Source organism: Melampsora larici-populina (assembly GCF_000204055.1).
Source record: "Melampsora larici-populina 98AG31 unplaced genomic scaffold MELLAscaffold_98, whole genome shotgun sequence".
In the NCBI taxonomy this organism is placed as follows: Eukaryota; Fungi; Basidiomycota; class Pucciniomycetes; order Pucciniales; family Melampsoraceae; genus Melampsora; species Melampsora laricis-populina.
The window spans coordinates 86,086-104,371 of NW_006768862.1; the positions used below are offsets into that span (position 1 = coordinate 86,086).

An 18,286-nucleotide genomic window follows, 5' to 3' on the forward strand; every position below is an offset into this window, starting at 1 on the left:
CCACAGAGGTTCCTTCGAGTCATAATCCAAGTTCCGGAGGACAGGTAATGTCGTGATCAGCCTTTTGATGTTGCTGAAGGCTTGTTCTTCTTTCTCACCCCATTGGAAAGGTTTGCCTTTCAAGGATGTGCTGGTCAGTGGGGTCAAAGTTCCTACGTAGTGTGAGAGTCCGTCAATAAATTTTTTCATCCATTGGACGGTACCTAAGAACTTTAGCAGTTGTTTGGAGCTTGAGGGCAAAGACCATTTTGAAATCTTCTCTACCTTCTCGTCATCCGGACAAATTCCTGCCTCGCTGATGTTGTGACCCAGGAATTTGATTTCTCGTCGAAATAACTTGCTCTTCTTGACTGAGCAGAATAACTTAGCTGACCGCAACCGTTCCAGGACCTGTCTCAAATGAATTTCATGCTCTTCTACCGTCTGAGAAAAAATGACTATGTCATCTATATAGACAACACAAATCTTCCCCACTAATTCACCCAGGATTTCCTCATTCCGTGCTTGATGTGTTGCCGGACCATTTGTAAGTCCCATGGGCATGACAGTCCATTCATATAATCCCCAGGGAGTTTTCACCGCCGTCAGCGGGATGTCCTCTTCCCTCATCCTGTCTTGAAAGAAAGAGTTCACTGCGTCCGCCACCTCCCTTCTCGACGTCAAGAAGGGTAGAATGTCTTGATTTGGTTCAACTTTGTTCCAACTTTATTGCGGGTTAGTTCCGCTACTGAGTATCCCACTCAGCATAGACTGAGAGATGCATGAGTGATTGATCAGAAGTCATTGAGCCTCAGGGAATTCCTCAGACATTAGATTCTCAGCCTCAGGATATTCCTTTGTTTTCTATTATGATCCAACCCTTTTGACCAACACATGAACTCAAGTTCAAGTTGATCAACTCGATTCATCACCGTCACCTAAAAAATCCTTCATGAAATCAAATCGATCAAAAGAATACCTAAACCAAAACAATTAATTAATCAAATTCCAACCTTTCTTTGCAAATCTCAAAATACTTTCTTATTAAAACTTTTTTTATAAATAACAACGCGCCAAGAAAGTTTTAGTGAACCAAATTTAACAATGGGCATCATTATCTTTTCTTAGACACGCGTTCTGGATTGCACTTTAAAGTAAAAGGGAACAAAGACCCCGGTCTTCAACATTTTAAGTCTTCCTTGCCCCTCCGAGCCCGCTTACACTCCACCAATCACACAAATTTGTGCGACCGACGGCGGGATGTCACATAGGGACTCTGGCGCATCGTCTCTTCCGGCAGATACCAATCCAGGATTTTATGAGATGTCAACAAATGAAAAAGTGCATGAACAAATGAACTTAGACCAACCACGGGTTGGTTTACCTCAGCTACCAGTGTACAAACATAGTATCTTTCATAGAGTTATTAAAGATTTTATGGTCCAAAGTATGGATGATTCTTTAACTTCAATAGTATCAAACTGTCATCAAGTTCTGATCTTGTCTTCATCTTGGGGGCGGGGAAATAGGTGGCGATTTTTTGAATTCGGATGGGACAGGTTCTACTTCGATTTATGGTCAAAAATTTGAAGATGAAAATTTCGAATTGAAACATGAAACTGCTGGACTCCTTTCAATGGTTAGCAAAAAAGACAAACCAATGAAATTCACATCGAGTTATGAAAAAAACTGATCTTGATCTTTACTTATTGATTTCCATTAGGCAAACTCTGGACCTAATACCAATGGTTGTCAAGTAAGCAAACACGCGTTTCAAACTTCAATTCGCTCTGATCAAATTTAAGCCGTTATTGACTCAAAATTCTCTCATGTAGTTTTTCATTACTTCTGCAGCTTGTGATTTTTTAGATCATAACCATGTTGTTTTTGGGAAAGTATTGGATTCAGATGGACTTTTAGTAATGAGAAAGATCAAAAATGTACCTACTGGTCCGAATAATCGACCTAAATTGACAGTCAAAGTTACTGGTTTGTTTATCTTTTTACTCTTTTGCTTTTTAATTCACAGAATTGAATCTTATGACATTTTTTGATTTACTTATTTGCAGAGTGCGGTGGAATGTGACTGGTTAATAAAGAATTCATTACACTTTCACACTTAGATGACCCACAAGGATTCAACAAGAATTGCCTCACTTGGCCAGTTGGGTTATACATTAAATCACTCATATAAGATTGTATTACAGCAACAGTGATGAGTCCATAAATTCAAATCTTGTATTATTTTGTTAGCATTATCAAATTGTTGCAAGCTCCTCTTTGCACACCATATCATAGCTAGTCAAGATACCCTAAGTCTTTCGTGCAACACTATATCATAGTACATACAACCAATTGTAAGCTGCAATTTCAGCTTTTGAAAAGAGATAGAAATGATTAACTCACCATAGAGTTATCTAGATTAGAAAAGCAATCAAGTAGTTGTTTGCATTTCATGATTCACGGTTATTTGCGGCTCTGATTCAGGAGCTAGTACAGGAAGTGTGTCCAGTTGCGATGGAGTGATCGTGGGTTGATCTCCGGGATCTCTGTAGAAGGTGGCTTCAAAGAATCTGATGCGCTGGCGACTTGATTGTTAGCATTTGGTGATTTTCGTCGTGGCGTGTCTGAAAGAATCACCTCTGGTTTCGGAGGATGACTTAAGCTTGAAAGAATCGACTCTGATAGTTCGAGTAAAGATGTAAACTCATCAGAAGGTTTTTTGATTTTCAAGTCACCATATATTTCTACTCTTAATGAATGTTCTAGCATTGGTAAAACATGTTTTGTCCATAAATCAATCGATCTACAATTTCTCGAAGTTGATCAGATGAAGCTGATCCTCGATGATCTTCTTTCATTATACTTTTAAGGTGTTCAGAGTTACTTGTAAATGTTGAATGAAGAGGACTAGGTGGTGGAAGACTTAAGGTAAGCTTTCTTAATTCTTCATTGATGGTTGTAAGGATTTGAAGTTGATAAGATGAGAGTTTGGAATACGATTCTATGATTGGTAAGAGTCTTAATTCGTTAAGAGCAATGAGTTGACTGTTCAGAAATCTTGCCAAGGGTGGAACGAATGTGAGAAGATGTGATGGTAGTCAGCTCGGTGAAGTTGATGGTGGGTTTGTAGTCAAATCTATTGTTAATACTTGTCGTAGGGTATCTGGAGCAATTAAACAATGTTCAAGAGGTTGTGTAGAGGGTGGGTGTAACGATTTTCGACGAGGTTGAAATGCGGCTTGTTTGAAGGAAGACGAAGTTGGGGTTTGAATTAGGATTGGCTTTAAATCCGATTGAAATTGTTCAAGACCTGATTCCATTCTTAGTTTAATGATGTCTTCTAATGTGTTAATAAAAGTAGGGTCTTATCGCACTAGTGAAATCCATACCCCGTTTTGCAAATGCAGCTGCACAGTATGAAGTGAGTTTTATAAAAGAGGATAGAGTAGAGATTGTCACGAGTAGTTTAACATGATGAGTCAGAGTAGAAATTAAGAGATGTGTGGCTTGAGTAGCAAAAAAGTTTAATGGTGAAACTGAATCTTTGAAAAAAGCAGGCGAAGATCCTCCAGTAGAATTCGAGAGATGTTGATCAGGATTGATTTTGAGAGTTGAGGTGTCCGAGTTTGTCGATTTCAAAAAGATTTTATAATATATCGAAATCGTATCACCCACCAACTCACGCCAAATCTCGAGCCATTTACGTAAAAACTTTAAACGATCTTCATTGTGTATTGAAGTGAAGCATCTGAGAATTGATCAAGATGAAGTGGATTAGAAGTAGAAGATAATGCTGAAGGTGAGAAACCAGTTGAGAGTTGAACTTGTTGAAGTGCATTGGCTAAACAAGACCATCGACTTGCCAAAAAAGTGATCCGTAATTCAGGTTTGGTAAGTGATTCGATTGAAGGAGAATCAATTGATTGGGAGAATAGATTTGACATCCTACGCAGAACGCCAATGGTTCGAACAGCTGAAGGAAACTTTAAGCCTCGATCCTTAAGACTATTGATCAAATTATCTCGTAAAGCTTGTAAAGCACGATCGACTTCTAATCTGATTTGATGTAAAACACCACCAGCTGATGGATGACAATCTTGAAGGGACATGGGTTCAAAGCTTTTGTAGTGTACTTGTAGAGAAACTCTCCGATCATAGTCTGTGTAATGGCGTGAATGGCATTGGGATCGGATGAAACTGAAGTGGATTGATTGAAGGAATTAGCAATTGGATCTGCAATATTACCAGCCTCACTCGTTCGGTCTGTTCAATCTGAGGTTACAGAATGACCACGAGATCTCTGACTCAGACGATCAGATGAGCCTTGACCTAGAGCGGTATGGTTGGGTGTGTTGGCTCGAGATCTGTGCTTTTTGCTGGCGTATTTCTTAGGTACATGTAAGTTTGCCACCCCGAATTGGCCCATTTCATCAACTTCAGATACATCTGATTCGTTGAATGAATTGTTAGATTGCGCGAGGTTGATCCCATTCTTGATCTGACTATTTGAAGCATTAGGTATAGTTCCACCACGTACTAGAGTTGATTGTTTGAACTGAGTAAAGGCCAGGTACGTCGTAAGTAACTTCATCTCGTTCGCAATGCATCCTTCGGAGGAATATTGAATGAATGGGGTCCAAGGGGGGGGACGTTTAGTTGAAGAGAATCAGGCGGCACGCTGATGCGCAGGCCTGAGCTGTCCAGGTTTCCAAATAGCTTAGGCTGCTTAGGGTTGCTTAGGGTTGCTGAGGTTTTGAATGAGTGGAAGAAACAATTTTTTTGAAAAGACCTTTCTCGCACCAAAGTCCAACCATTCTACCCTTCTCGACGTCGAGAAGGGAGGTGGTGGACGCAGTGGTTGGTTTGGTCCACAACAGACCAAATCTTGCCAGTTGCTACCAAGCGTACTGATTCATCTACATTGGGCAAAGGTGCTCTGTCTTTGACCGTGTACTTGTTCAGAGTACGGTAATCACACACCCACCGTGGTAATTCAGTGGGATCTTTCTTGGGGATTATTAAAGACGGGGATGCATACTGGCTTTGAGACCGTCGAATCCTACCAGCCTTCAGATGCTGGTCAATCAGCCTTCTCCAAGATTCACGGTGCTTTTGAGGATACCCAAATTGTTTCTTGTTAATGATCACATTCGGGTCCGTCAAGATGATTTTATGTCGTACTTGTCGTTTCACATCCGGCAGACCGTCCGGGAATGTTTCATCCGGCGGCTCGCCTTCCTCCACCGGAGGAAGTTCTGCCGGGAATAGATCTTCAAAGTCTTTAAAGACTGCTGCTTCTCGGTCATTCAACTCTTGTGCCTTCGAAATCTTGTCAAGATTTTCAATGGCACACAACAAGCGATTCAATTCTGATTTCATTCCTTTTTCATAAAAAACTTTCCCACTGGGTTCATGTAAAACACAACGCCTGTGAAGCGATACATCTAATTTAAATTTTGAAAGAAAAGGCGACCCAAGGATCATGTCGTAAGTTGAGCTGAGAGGTGCCAGTTTGAAGAATACTGCTCCAAAACGCATACTGGGTTGATCGCATTTTAGGTTAGCCATAGCGAACTCCTTCAGGACCAAAGGAGTTCCTTCTGTTGAGATAGCTAGGCGTACCTCTACTGGGGACACCAAAGGCCTTCGGGTGATTTTTAATTCATTCGCCATGTTGTCTGACAGGAGGTTCGTTCCCGCTCCTGAATCGATGAGGGCCCGAACAGTTTTACCATTACACATCAGCTCTAGGATGATGGGCAAGACAGATGTTGAAGGTACACACCTCAGTTGCCCCTCCCCCAATTCTTCAGTCTGGGTGCTTTGAAATCGAATTGCCTCCTCGTACGCGGCAATGTCTTCTGCTAGCATGTCTGGGAAGGTCTCAATTGCCGCAACTCGAGAGGTCGTCGTTACAGCCGGAGGTCGACCTGCTGGTCGATGAGTTGGAGCTCCCGGTGTTGCAGTAGCGAGTGTTGAAACAGCCGCGCGGCGAGGTCTGGGACCTGGGTTGAAATCCGGTGGGATTGACAAGAATCGCGGATTCTTCTTCGTACAGTTGAGATTATTGCACTTCTCTTTGCAGGTCGCGCAAATGCCTGACTGACGAAGGTACTCATGGTACCTCCAGGCGTTGTCTGCTCGGTCTTCGTCCGAACGCTGACGGGGAGCTGGAGTAGATTTGAACGACGTCGTTGCTGGAGGTCCGTTATTGGTAGTAACAGAAGGCGTCTTCGATCTGACAGAAGGGTCTGGGACCAGTCGGCTATGGATGAGGAATCGCCAGATACCGTCCGCTGCATCTTTGAACTTCGGAAAGGAGAAAGGTTTGGTCTCTAACCGTCCTTCACGGTGAATCATGTCTCGGAAAAGTTGAGGAGCCCCCCACGTGATGTACTGAGCCAGTTGATGGTCGCTGAATTGGCCAAAGGGTTTGACTAGACGGTGTAATGATTGTGCTCGTGCTACATACTGGTCAAAAGTTTCGCCTGACTTGATTTCTAGACGTCGTAGGGAATCCTCGGTGTCCGTTCGCCAAGCGTGAGGCAACGTACCCATGGCCATCATGTCCATAGCGCCTTCCCAGGATTGTAGCTTCAATTCGTCCCGATTACTTTGATACCACGAGGACATTTCTTCATTGTTCAGTAGAGCACCCAATAATTTGAGTCTCTCCCGGTCCTCTACGACGTTCTTGATATCGAACGTCTCCTCAATCAAGGTTCGCCAGTGAAAAAGATCCCCGGGCTTTCCAAACTTTCCTGTAAACTTTGGTAAGCCGCTTAGGTAAGCCGCTTAGTTTGACTTGATCAGCGGTGGTTGAGGTAGGTCTAGTCGCAGCTGGTGGTTGCGACGGTAAGATCGGGTCAGATCGATAAGGCCTGTCCGTCGTGGAAGCCTGATTACCGGGGTGATGGGCTGGTGAGTAGATAGTAGACAGCGGTGACGGGTGAGCTGGGCTGCTAACAAGAACTGCAGGTGTTGACTGTAGCGGGGTAGGACGAGATGTGGATTCGCGCGTTGGGTTTTCATCCGCCCAGCCCACTCTCTGATGGGTGGTTGGGTGTTCCGTCGATTGGCCTTCGTGCTCGTCTCGAGTGGCCGGCTGCTGTGATTGTGCAGTTGCTGATGCGACTTGTTGTCCTCTAGGTAACGGAGTAGGTGAAGTCGGGGTAGTATTGATGTAACGGCTGAAGGCCTGAGAGTTACCGGTCTGGTTGGCATCTCGTTGAGTCGCCGTCGCTGGTTCTTGTTGCAGCAATTGAGATCTTTCTGACAGAAGTTCTCTCACCAACTTTTGTAGATCAGCGGTTTCTTGACGTGACTGGTTAAGCTGATCCGTTTGGTGTTCTAGCCTCGCCACTTGAGCTCGTAATACTCGCACCGTCTCGGTTTCCTCTTCACCAGTCATTGTGGTGGTTGGCTCGCACGTCTCAGGTAAGTTTGGCAAGGTGCTACCGGATGGGTTCGGTCGTGGGGTGTCTTGAGGCAGGTAGCCTGGCGGGTGTGGTGTATTCTGAGGGCCCAGTAGTTTTCGAAAGTGCAAGTCGAGGACTGTCTTTTCAGGCGCTGGTGGTGAGATCTCAATCGGGGAAAACAGTAGCTTGGTTGGTTCTGATCCAGTGGTTTCGTGGTCGATACTTTGTCGGTAGGACGAGGCGTACACTACTCGATCCGAGAGAGCGGCTGGTGATACCGATGCACTCGCTTCAGGTCTCCACGTGTAGTTTGGAGCACGAGGGGGTGTTGGGCTTCCGATACCTGCTGGTATTGTCGCTTTCGCTTTTTCCTTCCTTGCTTGACGGAGTAAAGTGTCCGGATCGTCGAGGTAATTGTCAGGTTTCAGAGACAAGGGACCTGACATTCGATTCGTGGTGGCGTACAGGCAGTACTGTGATGATACCGTTAACAACGGAGCGGGGTAATTGGCAGATTGACTGTTGGCAGGACTTGGCAGAAAAGGATCCCTCGACGGGATTGCTGATGACAGGTGACAGACTAGAACCGATAGGCAGATTATCCCGAAGGATAGGGCAGATTGTAGATTGAGTGGTAAAATGAAAAAAATTGTTGTGTAGTTTTGAAGTGATCAACTTAAAAAAAGTGTAAGGTTCGTGTGGGAACCTTCACTGAGGGTCCGGAATAGAGTTCCGGCACGACTTCTCGAGAGAGCAGTAAGTTGGAACTTCGGTTTATTATTAAATCTAGCTCCGAAAAGTCCAAGATAGGCTCTCTGAGGAGTCAGTAACACTCTAAAAGAGAAAGAGAAAATAAGAGAAATAAGAGAAACAACAAAAGTAATCAAAACTCACCTAGCTCCGAAAAGTCCAAGATAGGCTCTCTGAGGAGTGAGGAACTTTCCGAAGCCAGGAGTTGGAGAGTAAAGGTGAAGTGAGGTCTGCCTAATCCCATGATCCAATCCCATGCCTGCCCGTCTCTATGTGTACTCCTTACAAACCCTCCAAGCTCCACCTCCTGATAGTGCCAGCAAGGAATGAGACAAATGGATTCAAAGAGCGAAACAGTCACCTTGGCAACACATGGTCCTCATACGACAACGACGAGGAAGACATCTTTCATGATCGAATTTTCTTTCCACTTGGATATTTGTCATGCGGGTGGGAATTACCACCAGCTGAACCACAATCCGAACCCCTAACGGCCGAAGATATTGAAAAGTACCTACCGATATATAGACGCCTAGTCAATACTGACAAAGTAGCAAAAGATCTGGGCCAACAAAAATTTGGGCCTCACCTACCCACAGCTCGCCAAAATAAGGGAATCACCAAGGTCCGAAGGATTGATCACGAGGTACGACTTGTACTTGTACTATTCACATACAAACTTCAGCTGACAGTATGTCCTCCCACCAGCTCCAGATTCTGAAAATACGCTATGGCATGGATTACTCCCTTATGGCTTCCTCGTGGTCACCGGACACCAAAAACCGCAAGGCGCAGTGGAGTCACGAGAGTTCATCATGCAATGACTGGATTGTACTCAGTAATGGCACCTGGCACCTCCTTGAAAAATTTGTGCGCCAGGTCACACAGTCTGACTCAGACATCCGTCCCAAAAACGCCAAGAAGGTCCAGCCTAGCAATGAGATAAAAGGACAGCTCATTGCTGCATTGAACTCGCAAGTTGGTACGTTTATTTTCACTCAACTTAACTACATCATCACAAAGGAGTATTACTAACAAGGTATCATCACAGAAAAATACCTTCAACCACCCTTATCCCACCTGGACTGCCACCCCAAGACCGCAAACCCCCACGTTGCACTTGAGAATAGGGTATTCGAAGGTGGCATCAAGCTTCGCGTCGTACAAGCACCACAGAGTCAAATGACTGATCTTATCCTATCAACCGAGTTGCAGAAGATGACGCTTTCAACTCATAAGCTATGGTTGGCCGATATTCAGGCTGGACATTACACGGTTGTCCAAGCAGCGGCTTCAGGACTTACGGCGGCAGAAGCAGCGCTTGATGATGAGCCTATTGAAGATGGCAAACATTCAATCACCACGCAGTCATTAGAAAGTAAGGTCGGAAGGGTTGTCAAACCAGCGGCTTCAGGTCTTACGGCGGCAGAAGCGGCGCTTGATGATGAACCTGTTGAAACAGAAGAAGGTGCCATCATGACTCAATCCTTATCCTTAGGAATCACTGAAGCATAACACTCAGCTAGCTGACTCAATCATCAAAGACGTTCCTGAAAAATTTTCACTTTTGTTCAAAAATTGGTCTCTGTGACTTGATGCAGTTACAATTTCCTTGCTATCTCTGCCGCTCTTGTATTGTATTGTCTGCGTTTCTAGAGTGAAATTCAATGATGATTGAGTCCCCTCCAATGTGAGCGAAAATGAGTCTTACAAGATTGGCATCAAATCTCAAGGAGACACAAATCTTCTGCATCACAAAGCTCATTACAGGTGCAACATGATGAAACAAACATGTGCAACTTCACCCCAACATTTACCTTACCAAGTTCACGAAATTATTTGTGAATTTTGTGAACCGTGCTCTAATTACCAAAATATAAGAAGAGAAAGTTCACAAGGACTTCACAAAGCTTCCACTACAAGCTTCACAAGTGTACTTTTGTACTTTTCATAGTTCACAGTCAGTGACGAAGTTCATCACAAACTTCACAATCATGCATCACCATTTCACAAATAAGAGACCACGCTTGATTGTGATCTGTGTGAACCTGCAGCTTCACAATGTTCACACCCCTGCTTCACAATTTAAACAAAGTTCACAACCAAGCTAGAAAATTTTGTGACAAAGTTTACCTCACAGGTGAACTTCACATCCAATTTCACAACTTCACAAAGTTCACAAAGTTCACAACCACAACTAGACCAACATCCACAATCAATTCACAATTCATTGTGAACTGCATGAAGCGTTCACAATTTTTACTTCACAACTTCACAAAGCTCACAATCACAATTTGATCAAGATCTACAGTCAAAAGTTCACAATTAATTGTGAACTGTGTGAAACCCGCACTCCACATTGTTCACAATGTTCACAATGTTCACAATCAAGCGTCAGAATTTTTACCAAATTTACAAGACTTCACAAGTGATGATGAGGTGTGAACCCACAACTTCACAAAGTCACAAAGTTCACAATCAGGCTTCTCAATTTGTACAAGTTCAACAGTTTAAGTTTGAAAGACATCAATTGTGACGTTTGTGACGTTTGTGAACCTTCCTTCAATTCACATTCCCCGTTCACAATCACCAACCGCACAACAGATGTACCTCTGGGCTGGGCAAAGGTGTGAAGCGAAGTTCAATTGGATTGCATATCTTTGTCTTGGTCAATATTGAGAGCATCATCAGCATCTTCATCAGCATCATCATCCCCCTGCTCATCATGGTGCCCTTCTAGTACATCATCATCATCACCTTCATCTCCATTATTGTCTTCATCATCACCCCCCTCTCCTACAATTGTCACTCTTTGCGTCATACCCTCCCATTCAGCAAGACTTTCTTTGAACATACTTCGCCACTTTGTACACTTATCCCGATCAACTTCCTCGCTACAGCCCAGTGGGGGGGTTGTCAAGCTAACCAAAATGCATAACTTGGTTTGCCACCTTACCCATAGACGACAGGCTCGCTGCACAAGTGTGGCATGCAGAGCCTGCATGGTCTCTTTGGATACAGCCCAAATGGGAACAAGGCCTATAAATCGATGAGGAAGTTCAGGCTTCACTATATGTGTACATCAAAAAAAATTCATACCTTGCTGGATTTCATCCCGAAGCACGTTGATTTTCTCCTGGAACGCGAGGGCCCAGTTCATCATCTGCCGCGCTTCCTTTGCTATTTGACGGAGCTCCTCCTCGCATCGTTGTACGTCTAGATACGCTTCAATCCCATCCTTTGTTCGCGTGTCTACTGCCCAGGGTTCTCAAGGGTGGGTGAGACCACCAAAATCAAAGAATGAATCAGTTATCTCCATCTGTTCCACCTCCTTTAGTGTTGGTGTGGGCAGTAAAACATCCGGCGTGAATTTTTGATTTTAATCCCGTGCTAGTCGATTGTAAGTAGTGTGCTTCCTTCTCAGCTCAGCGTTTTTCAATACTCTTAGATTGTTCATTTTTGCTTGGACATTAGTCCCTGGGTGAAGGGTGGAAAAAAACGTGACCGTTTAATGCTAAAGAGTGTGAACAAAGCTTGTCTTTAACCCGACTCACCTCGTGCTGTGCCAGAATGCCTGCGATGCTCAATGACACCACTTTTGGCCACTACAAGACGGCCCTTGGCCACCTGGATCTTGACCAATGGCTTGGCGCGATCATCTACAGAAATATATTCGTGGTCAACCTCAAATGAATGTTATCTGACGTGAAATAAGACCCACCATCAGTTCCAGTCAGCTCTTGGAATTCAACATGTCCTAATTTTTCAGTGATATCTTCCATAGCTTCTTCCAAATGCACCATAGTATTTGGCAAAGACAGCATGGCCTGTCTCTTACGACCACATCGCTTTGACTTTTTTTTCCTGCGCAAAGCAGTGATTCTATCTCTGAAATGCATGATTCAACCTTCATTAGCCATTCTGCCCATATTGCTGAAGATGGTAGAATACAAGAGACTTACTGAGCTGCAATCAGTTTTTCTTCGAGCTCAACCAGTTCACCCAGCTTTTCTAGGTAGTCCGCACTGGTTTGACTCAAGGCCTGGCTCTGCAGTTTTTTTTTGCGACACCACTGTTCCTCAAAGTAGGCAACGTTTAACCCATGCGCACTTTTGAGGTGGGCTAATTTGTCTTTGGCCAACTTCAACTTACACTACACCAAATGACATCTTCACCCAGGGGTATAGAAAAGTAGTGTGGGCATAGAAAACTATGGTTAAAGTACTCTTCTATATCCATAGAGATAGTATCATCTACGCCTAGACAAACCATTCTGTTCTATACCCACAGATGAAAATATTCACATGACCACAAGGACTGTATATATAAATCTAGACTCAAAGCCCTTCTTGAGTCTTGTCCCATGGGAAAGCATGGTCCATCAGTCATATTGTACATATGTAGAGAGTGTCTGTCAATTTGTGTAAGATTGTGCATACACTGCAAAGAGAATGAATTTTACAAGGTGAAAAATGATTGCATATGACCAAAATGATTGATAATGCAGAATTAATGCAGAATAATGCAGAATTAATGCAGAATTAATCATTTTGTAGATTAAATGTAATCTTTTTTCACCTTGGAAAACTACATTATCTTCACAGTGCATACATACTCATATACAATGCTGAACATGGTTGAAGATCTCTTGTATCAGCATAGAATTGTATTTTGGGGTAAAAATATCAAAAAACAGAAAATTGAGATTCTGTGCACTGTAACACTGCCTTTGGGTCCCAATACATACAGCTGAGTCAGCGCAAAGAAAATACTCAATTTCTCAATCTCAAATATTGTACATAGGTGTATCAAAAGCATTGTTCATTGGTATAGAAAAGTACCCTTTTCTATACCCCCGGGTAAAGATGTCATTTGTTGTAGTGTTATAGGAATAAGTTTATCAGATTAGGTATTGATGATTGGAATCCAATGATCAAAACTAACACTAAGGATAGGTGAGATAGGTGATACATTTTGTGAGACATGATTAGAATGTGAATTCTGAGTGATCAGATCAAAGTTTGTAATATGACGTAAGCCCAAGTTAGGTATCATTGTATCTGATGATATACAAGTTGATCAGTGTTGATTGATAAAAGAAAAATGATACTCATCTGATTTTTTAATGAGAGGTGGGCTCAAGATTGAATTAAGATGATCATCAAAATGAGTAAGGTCATGAGTTTGGGTTTGATTAGTTGAACATCTATTGAAATTGAGCTGGATTGGTATGGGTGAACAAGGTTAAATTTGATGATTTGATGAGCTTGGGTTTGGGTTCTCTTTGTTTTGGGAGAGAATTTGTGAATTATTTGCTATTGATTTTGATTGATTTAAACAGTACAATGATTCAGTACAAGTAATCATCATTGAGAACTGGTTAATAGAGATTGATTTTGGAAATGGACGTACAAAATGTCTTGGAGTTTATCCATCATCCCGTGCTGATTCCTCTCCTTCAACTTCTTAGCTTTGGCAGCTTGGCCCACCTCATTGTTTCCATGTTGCGTGTGTTTGAGTGAGGGCAATGCTGAGCAAAATTGTGAAGTTACAAATCCAAAATTTTGAAAACCTGTTGTTTGTACATATATACACATGCACTGGAATTGATCCGCAGTCTCTCCTCCAATTTTAGGATCACCTTGTTTGCTGTGTTAAGAAAGCAAAAGAACAAAAAACGCAAGCGAAAAACTGAATCAACAGAAAGATGCGGAAGAATCAGGCACTTCTTCTTACCCATTTTTTTCTACACAGTAGATTATGGGAAGTTGGTGCAAAAGGCAATCCTAAATTTCCCCTACTAAAAATCTCAAGGAACCACGCCAAAAGTTCAGGGTAAGGAGTAAGTCCTGTCAATGTATACTACTTACATCATCATATGACTACAAGATACATCTTTACATATTTGCTCCTGCGTATTTCAAATCATTTCATTAATTATATCAATTTAACTCTATGCTTATACTTAGATTCATGCTTGTACTGTTTCATATATATTCTATTGTTCTCCAGAGCCTGTTGTTGTTTGGGCGTTGATTCTCTTTCATTCATCTCTCAAACACTGTCCTTAGCGCATCACTCTTATTCTTCTCTTTATCCATACACTTAGAGTGCTGACTATTGCGTACAGGTTATTATACAATCAATATGAAATACATAGTTGATTCTCTTTCATTCATCTCTCAAACACTGTCCTTAGCACATCACTCTTATTCTTATCTTTATTCATACACTTAGAGTGCTGACTATTGCGTACAGCTGTTTTGTGATTCATTAAGTCCCTTGTGCCTTGATCATTGCTTCCTATGTATAAAACCCGGCACAAAGGGACTTAGTTAAGTTTGGTGTATAAGTATCAATTGTGATTTATCCAAACTAATTATTGGAGTAAGTGTTTTGTAATTATTTCATCATTGGTTTATCAAAGGTAATTCTCCTCCTCTTTTCATGTTGCCTAATCATTTCTGAATATGATATATTTGCTTTTTTCAATTGGACACTTCAACATTTACCATGGCTGCTAATGCCTGCTCAACACCAGGTGTTCTGTCTTGGAATATAACCCTTTGAACTGGCAAAATAAATCACTCAATGCACTGTGCATAATTTGGGAGCACTTCCTAGAATCAACAAATTGGGGAAAAAAATTGATGCTCATGTACAATCCACAATTACATATATAAATGTGTTTTGTGAAGGAAGGCTGTCAGGTACAAACATGTGGAGAATCAGATTTCATAAAGGACAATGAAACATAATGTATATGTATATTTATAATTATCAAAGATATTTATGATTTGGTGTTACAATTTGTAACATAGTATTTTTTTCTATGTTTTTTTAAATCTCAAAACTCAGTCAATGTACATGATGAACATTAGTAGACTAGATATTCTTGGTGGGGAAATATAGGAGCGGTTTTGTAAAGATTTATGATGTCATATGACATCATGAATGTTTACAGTGGTATTACATGTTTTGTTGGTAAATGACCCATAAAATGACCCATATTGTTTTGAAAACAATGGAAAACATCTTGAAAAAATCTTGGAGTCATGAGATGCATTGGCCTGCCAGTGAGTCAGACTAGTAGTTGAGGGCTGTTTTCAGAGACACCAGGCAGTTGTTTGTGGCATGAGGCAAAAATTTGCTTGTTAAAAACAACAAAGGAAGTATTGCAAGGTTTGCATGTGAATTTGGTTCCAGGTTTTGGGTTGTGCCAACATAATTTGGGACATTGGACTTGTACTTGCTGGTTCTGCATCCTCATGAATCTTGCTTCTTTAGGTTGGGAGAGTCAGGCACCTGGAGTTGCCAGAGGTTCCAAGACACCAGCTGGAAGGTCAATTGCTTGCCAGATTACAAAGGTTGCAAGTACTGAGAAGATGGTTCAGGGGGTAGGGGTAACTTCATCAAAAACATTGAGAGGCAATGCTAAAAGGAATAAAAAATAAACCATTACAGATATATTGAATAAAACAAATGATACAGGATCAGGGAGATGTTTTATTTGAGGCTGGAAGGGTCAAGAATTGCCCTGTGGCAGGGTGATCATGCTTGTACTTGGAGCATGAGGATGGTTGATTTTGCTGAGAGATCTATTCACGGGAGAACAATTGGACCAGTGAGGTGAGCATCACCAGATGAGTTCAAGCATGACATGGAACTTGGAAGTACTGGCTGAGGGTGGGTGTTGACCAGACCAAGATCTTTCAAAAAAGGGACTGGTGTGAAGGTTGGTAGAAAAAACAAAGAGGACTGTAAGGAAGATGTAGGGGCAAAGTTTAAAGCCAATTGCGGACTGCGTCACCTGAGGGGTCATTGCGGGAGGGATCAGGCCAATGGGGACAGTCATATGTCTTGCAGGTTGCTGAAAAGCAGGTGTGCAAGGCAAATAGCCCAGAGTGGGTGGATGAAAGGGGTATGGTGGGGGTATGTTTGGCATAAAATCAAGTCAACCTTGGAGCTGTGCTGCTGGGGTGGTGTTTGACAAGATCCTGCTGGGAGAAATGATGTTTACATTTTTTTTGACACCGGAAATCAAGAACTTACCAATTACTGGCCATACTTTGAGCTATCAGGTCCTGCTAGTTGCACTTGTACATATCCTGTGGTGGGGATTGTATGTTGTTGATTCTGTTTTTGGCTGGTCTATGATAAGCATGAAAGAAATTGATATCAGTGAAAAAAATTAACAGGATGATGGGAAAGGGCTGAGCATTGGGAGCTTTCTGATTAACAAAGGTCCAAGACTTAGATAGTGTGATTATCAAAAAGTGGGACAAGTAATTCCTTGTCTGCTGGTGATATTGATAGGAATGCTTCTTGTATTTATGGGAGTCTGGCAAGCAATCAAGTTGTGGTTTCAAGATACAATGTTTGTTGGTGCTTGCTGGATGCAACTGTTGATTGAATCATTGACCAATCATCCAAATTTTCAATGAAAAAATGGAGCATGGGGTGGTGTTGAGTGATTGGACAAAATTTTGGATGAGGCTGATGCTGATAAATTTGGGTAGTTGACTGAATGTAGCTGCCAAACAAAAACAGGATGGGACATCTGGTTTTTGGTTGAGCTTCTGACCTAGGCTAAAGCTCTGGAATAGTATGGAAAGGACCCCGGATAGCTCCTATAAAGCATACCGACGAAAAAACACCAAATATTCAGTCCTTCATACCTGAATTTGAGGGTCTGGAGGGCCAAGAATACCTCTTTCGTTGGTAACATTTTGAATGAAAACTACCAAAATTTGCCAAAAAAATCCTCGCAAGTCCTTAACACTCAAAAATAGCCTAGGAAGGCCTAGAAAAGCTACAAAATTTCCCATTCATTCCTCCGATGTCGCTATGATCCAATGCCAACGAGGTCAAAACATACTTATTTCGTCGCTTACATCGCCAAAATTTCAAACCAAAAAGATACCTTTTTGGTCGGTACCTTTAATAGAAGCTATCCGGGGTCCTGTCTGGAATACACAACCACCCACATAGCCCTGTATTTGCTGTATCTGGGTTGTGCCATGTTATAGTGCTTATCCCTAAAAACAAGGAAATGTAGCATGGGGTTGTGCCCCAAATATTGAAATTTGAAAAGCACAGAAAAACTATTGATTGTTCCAACAAAATATAGAAACAGAGTTCTCAATCTCATGATTCCAAAACCACCTTTGAAGAAAGGTGAGTGTTGGCAGAGGGGATAGGTTTTGGGGATCTGATTTGATTTCCTTATTTTCAGGGGTAAGCACTATACAAAAATTCAAAAAAGATTTTTAATAATGACACAAATTCTTAGAACTATTGGGACAGTTGTATGTGACTTTCAATTTTCAGTATAAGTGTTGCATGACTATCCATTGTTGGATCAAAATTTGTGCATGGCTAGCATTCTCTACAGTCACAGGGAATATGTGAGAGAGTGAAACCAAGCCATAATCACCTCTCCAGCTGCCACACAAGTATCCACTGCTCATTTCACATGGATCATCCAGAGATGAGTGTGCTCCCACCTCAACCTCATTTGGAAGATTTTACCTGCCTTGTAGGCTCCTTCTAGAATGTGTGGTGAAGGTCAATCAAGCTTCAATATGGAGAGATCATGGAGGCGGACATGACCACAAGAGGATCCCATGATTATTATAAGCAACACCTTCAGTGGTCACACAATTGTCACCCTGCTTTCCCTTGATGCTCAATAGCAAAAATAATAGTGTCAAAAAATATATTTGAAATCCTATCAATCCATAACAGCAGTGTCCCTTTCCCCCATTGTAACTGGTTGGCCACCCCAGCAGCCTCCAGTGGTTTTCCCTCATGTGCCAAACCCAAGTTACACATTCATCTCATTACTATGATCTGTGCATACAAAATCCCCACAAAAGCAATCAAGGTGGATGTAAATAATCACTAGAATGAGGTATTACAAAAAAGAAAAGATGAACAAAAAAGTACAGTTTTCTAAATTTTTCTGTGAAATTCAAAGTGGGGCTGAGTGGGTTCCTTTTCCTTGACGAATCTTTGGGAGGGGCCTAGCCAAAATTTGTTGCCAGAATCTGTTCTTCCACAAAATCTGGTCATGCTAGTGGCAGCCTCAGTTCCAACATCCTAAGGTCTCAATCCATGTCCACACACGGTTAGGT

At 42.1% G+C, this 18,286-nt stretch overlaps 2 protein-coding genes across 2 annotated transcripts; one reads left to right on the forward strand and one right to left on the reverse strand.

Moving 5' to 3' along the window:
- Positions 1 to 1,377: 1,377 nt before the first annotated feature.
- On the forward strand, positions 1,378 to 1,967 carry MELLADRAFT_30020 (uncharacterized protein; the record flags this gene model as incomplete). Its single annotated transcript, XM_007418619.1, has 4 exons — positions 1,378 to 1,426; positions 1,509 to 1,618; positions 1,703 to 1,735; positions 1,815 to 1,967. Coding segments are annotated over 4 exons (345 nt in total), but the record flags the coding sequence as incomplete, so codon positions are not given.
- A 1,728-nt stretch (positions 1,968 to 3,695) lies between these two features.
- On the reverse strand, positions 3,696 to 4,408 carry MELLADRAFT_113886 (uncharacterized protein; the record flags this gene model as incomplete). The annotated part of the gene is made up of 2 exons (XM_007418630.1): positions 3,696 to 4,078; positions 4,312 to 4,408. The coding sequence occupies 2 exons, from the start codon at positions 4,406 to 4,408 to the stop codon at positions 3,696 to 3,698; spliced, it is 480 nt and encodes a 159-aa protein (XP_007418692.1).
- Positions 4,409 to 18,286: the final 13,878 nt, after the last annotated feature.